This window comes from Dipodomys spectabilis, unplaced genomic scaffold, assembly GCF_019054845.1.
Source record: "Dipodomys spectabilis isolate Male_0828 unplaced genomic scaffold, ASM1905484v1 ptg000009l, whole genome shotgun sequence".
In the NCBI taxonomy this organism is placed as follows: domain Eukaryota; kingdom Metazoa; phylum Chordata; class Mammalia; order Rodentia; family Heteromyidae; genus Dipodomys; species Dipodomys spectabilis.
Window position 1 is genome coordinate 9555387 of NW_024870686.1, and position 6967 is coordinate 9562353.

The window sequence follows — 6967 nt, forward strand, 5'->3', positions numbered from 1 at the left end:
GGAAGGGGCGGGGCGCTGGGCGGAGCACTGCGCATGCTCGGACGCCGTTTCCACGGCAGCCGGGTGGCGTCACCGGAAGAGCCGCTCCCGGAACCGTCGGCGCGGGGACGACGTGAGTTAGTGGACTTCCGCTCACCGGTTCCGGAGCCCACTCCCGGCTACAGCCAGATGAGGAGCTGCGTCTGAAGCTCTGCGGCGGTCACCTGTCGGCCCCGAAGCCCAGGCATTCAAAAGAAGAACGAAGGGACGCAGTGGTATGGCACAGCCTTCCCTGGAGGCTTGCGGGTCCCGGACGGGTGAGGTACCGAATGCCGGTTCACCCAGCTCCCGTGCGGGACAGCAGTCCCCCAGTTCACCCAGCTCCCGTGCGGGACAGCAGTCCCCCAGTTCACCCAGCTCCCGTGCGGGACAGCCACCCCCCAGTTCACCCAGCTCCCGTGCGGGACAGCAGTCCCCCAGTTCACCCAGCTCCCGTGCGGGACAGCCACCCCCCAGTTCACCCAGCTCCCGTGCGGGACAGCAGTCCCCCAGTTCACCCAGCTCCCGTGCGGGACAGCATTCCCCCAGTTCACTCAGCTCCCGTGGGGAACAGCAATCCCCTAGTTCACCCAGCTCCTGTGGGGGACAGCAATCTCCCAGTTCACCCAGCTCCTGTGAAGGACAATCACCTCCCAGTTCACCCAGCTCTTGTGGAGGACAGCAGTATCCTAGTTCACTCAGCTCCTGTAGAGGACAACCACCTCCCAGTTCACCCAGCTCCCGTGGGGGACAACAACCCCCCAGTTCACTCAGCTCCTTTGGGGAACAGCAGTATCCTAGTTCACCCAGCTCTTGTGGAGGACAGCCTGTGTCCAGTTCACTCGGCTCTTGTGGAGGACAGCCTGTGTCCTGTTCACTTGGCTCTTGTGGGGGACAGCAGTCCCCTAGTTTGCCCAGCTCCTGTGGAGGACAGCAGTCTCCCAGTTCACTCAGCTCTTGTGGAGGACAGCCTGTGTCCAGTTCACTCAGCTCCTGTGGAGGACAGCAGTTCCCCAGTTCACTCAGCTCCTGTGGAGGACAGCAGTCACCCAGTTCGCTCAGCTCCTGTGGAGGACAGCAATCCCCCAGTTCACTCAGCTCCTGTGGGGGACAGCCTGTGTCCAGTTCACTTGCCTCTTGTGGAGGACAGCAGTCCCCTAGTTCACTCAGCTCCTATGGAGGACAGCAGTCCCCTAGTTCACTCAGCTCCTATGGGGGACAGCAGTCTCCTAGTTCACTCAGCTCCTGTGGAGGACAGCAGTCCCCTAGTTCACTCAGCTCCCATGGAGAACAGCAGTCGCCCAGTTCGCTCAGCTCCTGTGGAGGACAGCAGTCCCCCAGTTCACTCAGCTCCTGTGGGGGACAGCAATCTTCTAGTTCACTCAGCTCCCACGGGGGACAGCCACCCCCCAGTTCACTCATCTCTGGTGGGGGACAACTTTGGTCCATTGCCTCTGAACTAGAAAGTGAAGAGCTGTCTACCAGCTTGGAAGAAGGAGATGAGCAATCAGAGCTCTCAGCTCCCCAAAATAATGAAAACAGGTTGAGTCAAAGATGGATCAACCACCTCAAGGGCAAAGAAACAAACTCTGGACGCTGCCAACCTGTTAGTAAACTTCAAACTAAAGTCACACGGGTATCTGATGAAGAATTAAATGCCCTTCAGTCTTTTTGTACTAACAAGGTTAACCTGCTTCATCATAGAGTGGACTCAAAAGCGAAGAAAAGTAGCAGGCATCAGAAGCTGTCCGTTACATTGGATGCAGAGACTACAGAGGTTGACACCGGAAGTTGTACTGTACCGGATGAACTTTGGAACAGAATCTATTTTCAAAACACAAAAGAAACTCTAAAACAAATAGCAGCAGTTAAGGAACACATTCCTTCTCAGTGCCCCCATTGCAGCAGCAAAAGAGCAGAGCTGGCTCAATCTGTCTTCATAAGACAAAAGAAGACTTTACTGGAAACACTTCTACTCCAAGAGAAAATAGATGAACATCTTCATACCACAGACTTTCTCACCCATGTTAGAGAAGCTCATCAGGCCCTCCCTAGGCTTTCAGATGATCCTAAATTAATCTGGAAAAGACTGACTGAGAAAATTCCAACTGGATACTCCGGTTTTGAAAGGTCAGATACAAAGCAGAAGATGTAAGCAAGTTGGAAATAGAGCTCCTGATTCACCATTTACTCCACCACTTCTCAAGCCTCTTACTGGACTAAACTAGAGGTGGTGATTGTTAACAATAAATTGTGATGTGCACAGATATTCCTGTTGTGTATTTGAGCGATCGCCATCATCCCTGTAGTCAACCTAGAAACTATTGTAAGGCCTGATTATACTTCCTGTGCAGATTTGAGGTATTGGGAACTTTCAAATACTTTTTGTTCATTTTAGATAACAGAAGGCAGTGCTGTAGCTGGAATAGTTATAAAGCGTTTACAATACATGAAAACAGAAGAGTGAAATTGATGGCTTGGACCAGAGTGTTGTCAAAACACATGGAATGAAGTTCCACTATGCAACAGATTCTCAGGAAATAATAATTTCCTGTCTTGGTGATGAAATGATTATCGGAACTTAATAAAAGGTAACTGTCAACAGTGTTCATTAAGGTTCTAACTTGTGTACCTGGATGAATGATAATTTCAATAAAATAGGAAATCCTGCCAATCAAAATGAAATAGGCATGTCATTCCAGGACTTAGGAAACTGAGGTGAGAAGATGAATAGCTTAATCTCAGTCTGGACTATATAGAGATAACATGTCTCCAAATAAATAAATAAATAGATGAGTACACTAGAAAAGCGCCTATGTGTAATGGTAATGATCAACAGTGTAATTTTTTTGGGTGTGAGTATCTTAAGGTATATTTGAGATTCATGTATTGAGAGTTTGAGGAAAGGTTTAATGAAATGAAATAAGGAGGCAGGCAGGGAAATCTTTCCCCACCAGGCAAATAGTTGGAAATTAAAGTCATGTGTGTTTTCAGCAATTCTGGAAGGCCACAGAGAAGAGCTGAGTTAATCAGGATAGGGAATGCCAACAATTAAAGGGTAGGAGAAGAATAATGAGCTTGCATAATACCATAGGCTGGGCATTATGGTGTAAGCCTGAAATCCTAGCTATTTGGGGAAGAGAGATTGGAGAATGGCAGTTTGAGACCCAAGAGTTTGCAAGACTCCATCTCAACCCATGTGTGGACATGGTGGCATGTCCCATGTACCTGACCTCACAGTTCTGGCCAAACTAGGTATAAATGTGACCTACTTCAAAAATAACCCATGTGAAGAGATGGGCATGTGACTCAAGTGGTAGAGCACCTGCCTAGCAAACACAATGCCTTCAGTTCAATAACCAGTACTGCCACACGCACACACAAAAAAGCCACTCCCCAACAAAAATAGAGAGAGCTTGGCACCAGTGGCTCACAACTGTAATCCTAGCTACTCAGGAAGATGAGATCTGAGAATCATGGTTTGAAGCCAGCCCAGGCAGAAAAGTGCCCATGAGATTCTTATCTCCAACTTCTCAAAAAAGCCAGGAGTGGTGCTGTGGCTCAAGTGGTAGACCACTAACCTTGAGCACAGAGAGGCTCAGAGACTGTGCTCAGGCCCTGAATTCAAGCTCCAGGAGCAGCAAAACATAAAAAACCCAAAAACAAAAAAACATAAAGACAAAAAAAAACCCCAGAAATGTGTAATGGTTTGGCAGTCAAAAAAAGAATATCTAAATGGCTTGTATATGCATGATGATGTGACAGATCGACACATAAAAATGGTTTAGTAATACATTGGGCACTGATAAATTTAATGATAATTCCACTTATAGACATGAAGATAAAGTAAATTGAGGAAGAAGTATAAAGTAAGAAGAAATGAAATATATGAATAAGTCTACTTCAAAAATTTAGCTGAGGGGCTGGAGGAGGGGTGTGAGACTGGAGGTGGAGGGCAGAAAACCTTTCTGAGGAAGATATACTGTAGAATGTCTATTGTTCGTCTTAATGCCCACTCTAAGGAAATAGTATTATTCCTCCAGGAATACTATGGCATTTTGAGAACATATTTAAGAAGGAAAATATTATAAATCATTTTCTCTATGTCACCTGATATCCTAGAATTTATGACATTACCTGAGGGTCATTTTGTCTATGTCTAACAAGTGAAACAAATTTGTTTGTGATTCTTTGTATGTGTCTCTCTCTATATGTGTGTTTACATATATATATGTGTAAACATCTTTTCAGCCCTGGGGGTTGGGCTAGAACTCAGGGCCTGGGCACTTTCTCTGAGCTCTTTTGCTCAGAGCTAGGCTAATGACAGAATACCACTTCAGTTTTCTGGTGGTTAAGTGGACATATTGTTGTTTTTAATGTACTATGTGATTATTTTTTGTTTCCTTTCTTCTTCCCCCTATGGCATATCCCCTGTTGTCACTGTATTTGATTTTGGTACCTTGCATCTTGTATATACATTTGCCTAATTTGAGGAGGGGAAGGGAAATAACAAAACATTGAAACAAAGACACAGGATGACCCACTGCAACAGTGATACCAACAAGACTGTATATTGGAAAGGAACTTTACAACTTTGGGTGGGGAGCAGAGGTATGGGGGAGGTTGGGGAGGGAAAGGATAGTGGGAGAACAACAAGGGAAGGGGTAACAATGCTCGACAAGAAATATACTCAGAGCTGGAAAGGTGGCTCAGTGGTAGAGCGCTTGCCTTGCATGCATGAGGCCCTGGGTTCGACTCTTCAGCACCACATAAGTAGGAAAAAAAAAGCCGGAAGTGGCATTGTGGCTCAAGTGGTAGAGCGCTAGCTTGAGCTGAAGAACTGACTGACAGCACCCAAGCTTAGAGTTCAGGCCCCACGACCAGCCCCCCCCCCCCCCCCCCCCGCCAAAAAAAAAAAAAGAAATGTACTCATTGCCTTACTCATATAACTGTAACCCCTCTGTACAGCATCTTTACAATAAAATTAAATTAACAGAAAGAAACTTGTTGTTAAAATTAATACAAGAGTGTGTATTATTTTGATTTTAATGTGGAGTTGAAACCTTTATGCATAAAGATGATCTTTTTCCTGTAAAATTTCCTCTTAGTATGTAATTCCTAAATAAGTGGAAATTACCATTTGCATAATGTTTTTATTTGAATTCTGCATTATGTCATGCTTTAATCTTTGGCCTTTAAACATATTTATATGTTATATATTCAAAATTTGGAATAATTTTCCATTTAGAATTCTCCCGTTAAAGGTCATGTTACAACCTTTCAGTCAATCAAGCCGGAAATCTTAGTCATCTTTGTTCCAGCTCAAGTGTGGGCCATTTTCCAACCAGGCCATTAGCTTGCGCTTCTTTAATATCTGACTGGACTTATTTTCATCTTTACTACTCTTAATCATCTCTGCTCTCCTATTTATACTTTGTTCCCTCTTCAGACCATTCTCCATACTATTATTGGAGTTGTTTTTCTAACAGGAATGGGAGATGCTCAGCACATGGACCTTATAAGGTCTAATGAATCATTTGGTACAAGATAGGATAGACATGTATGCTTCTGTGCTCCTTGTTGGCTGCCCATGGCCATCTGCCTATATTGATAATTTTGTATGGACCAAGAATGATGTTAGAAATAAGCAAGTGACCTTTTTCATGTAAAATGTTCTTGTCCAAATAAAACTGCTTGAGTGATTCTATTAATGTAGAACAAGATGCATTGTACTTATAAACTGACATGTTGAAATGAAACCCTTTTGTACAACTATTTAAAAATAGTAAAAAGTGAAACCTAAACATTGATCAAGTTTTATTAAATTTGCATACTATTTTGTTGAATGTCAACTCCTTCATGCAACTGCTTAAAATTAAAAGTTAGAATAGAAAAAGAAGTCTATAAGCTAATAGTGTTAACTAAAATTATATGCCATATTAAAAACTATAAATTACTTCATGAGAGTTTTGTTTAGAAATGTGTTTTTACATCAATAAGACCACTGTTAAACTTTAAAAAATAAAATAAATAAAAATAAAAAAGGCAACAACCTTATTTGAATGGTTATTTGAATTAGTGTTATGCACAAGTTCTTTAATTTCTTTATTCTTCTGGTAAGTTCAAGCTTCTTGATGGGCCTTGCCATTTCTTGAGCTCTGCTATTCTTTGTGTCACTGTGGCCTACACTTGTGTAAATGCTCTTAACTGCTTTCTGCAGGTGCATTCTTCAGTTATTATTTTAGATTTCAAATATTGTCCTAAATATACATTTACATGATCAAAAAGACCCCAAAAGGATATGAGAAGAATAACTTCAGCCATCATATCCCTACTTGTCACTGTTAAATTTTCACTGGACAGATCATTGAACACTTGCTGGAACGTTCTTCTGGGATGAGAGAGCAGATGGAGGAAAGTCAAAGAATTAGGAAGTGATTATTCACCAGGCAGGATAGAATTATGTATATATGTTTTAATCAGTAAAGCTTTATTATCGTACAGAGGTTGAAGAGGAATATTACCTATACACTATCACCCATATGGTTTCCTTTTTATAGTTTCTTATATATTAGTTTGATGCTTTTCATTGTAAATACAAACACAAAAGTCAGATTACCATGCACTATTGCCATACTTTGTGTAAATGTTCTTCAAAGGCCTGTGTGTGAAAGGCTTAGTAGATAATCTGTGGTGAATTTGAGAGGGGATGGAATCTTTAGTGGATGGGGTGAAGAGGGAGGAAAGTTAGGTTATTGGGGGTGTGGTTTTGAAGGGGATATTGGGACATAGCCCCTTCCTTACTGCTTTATAGTCAAGTACTCCAGCCATGATGTCCTATGCCACCCTAGGCCCCAAAATAATACCTCAACCAACCATGAACTTAAACCTTCATAACTGTGGGCCAAAATGAACTATTTTTTCAAGTTGTGTAATTTTAGATATGCTG

The 6967-nt window shown here is 43.0% G+C and overlaps 1 protein-coding gene across 1 annotated transcript; it reads left to right on the forward strand.

Annotated features, from left to right (window-relative positions):
* Window positions 1-256: 256 nt before the first annotated feature.
* CUNH8orf48 (chromosome unknown C8orf48 homolog) lies at window positions 257-2804 on the forward strand. The gene is given in 2 exon segments (XM_042699699.1): window positions 257-2170; window positions 2172-2804. Coding segments are annotated over 2 exon segments (1989 nt in total). The 3' UTR covers window positions 2247-2804.
* The last annotated feature ends 4163 nt before the right edge of the window (window positions 2805-6967 follow it).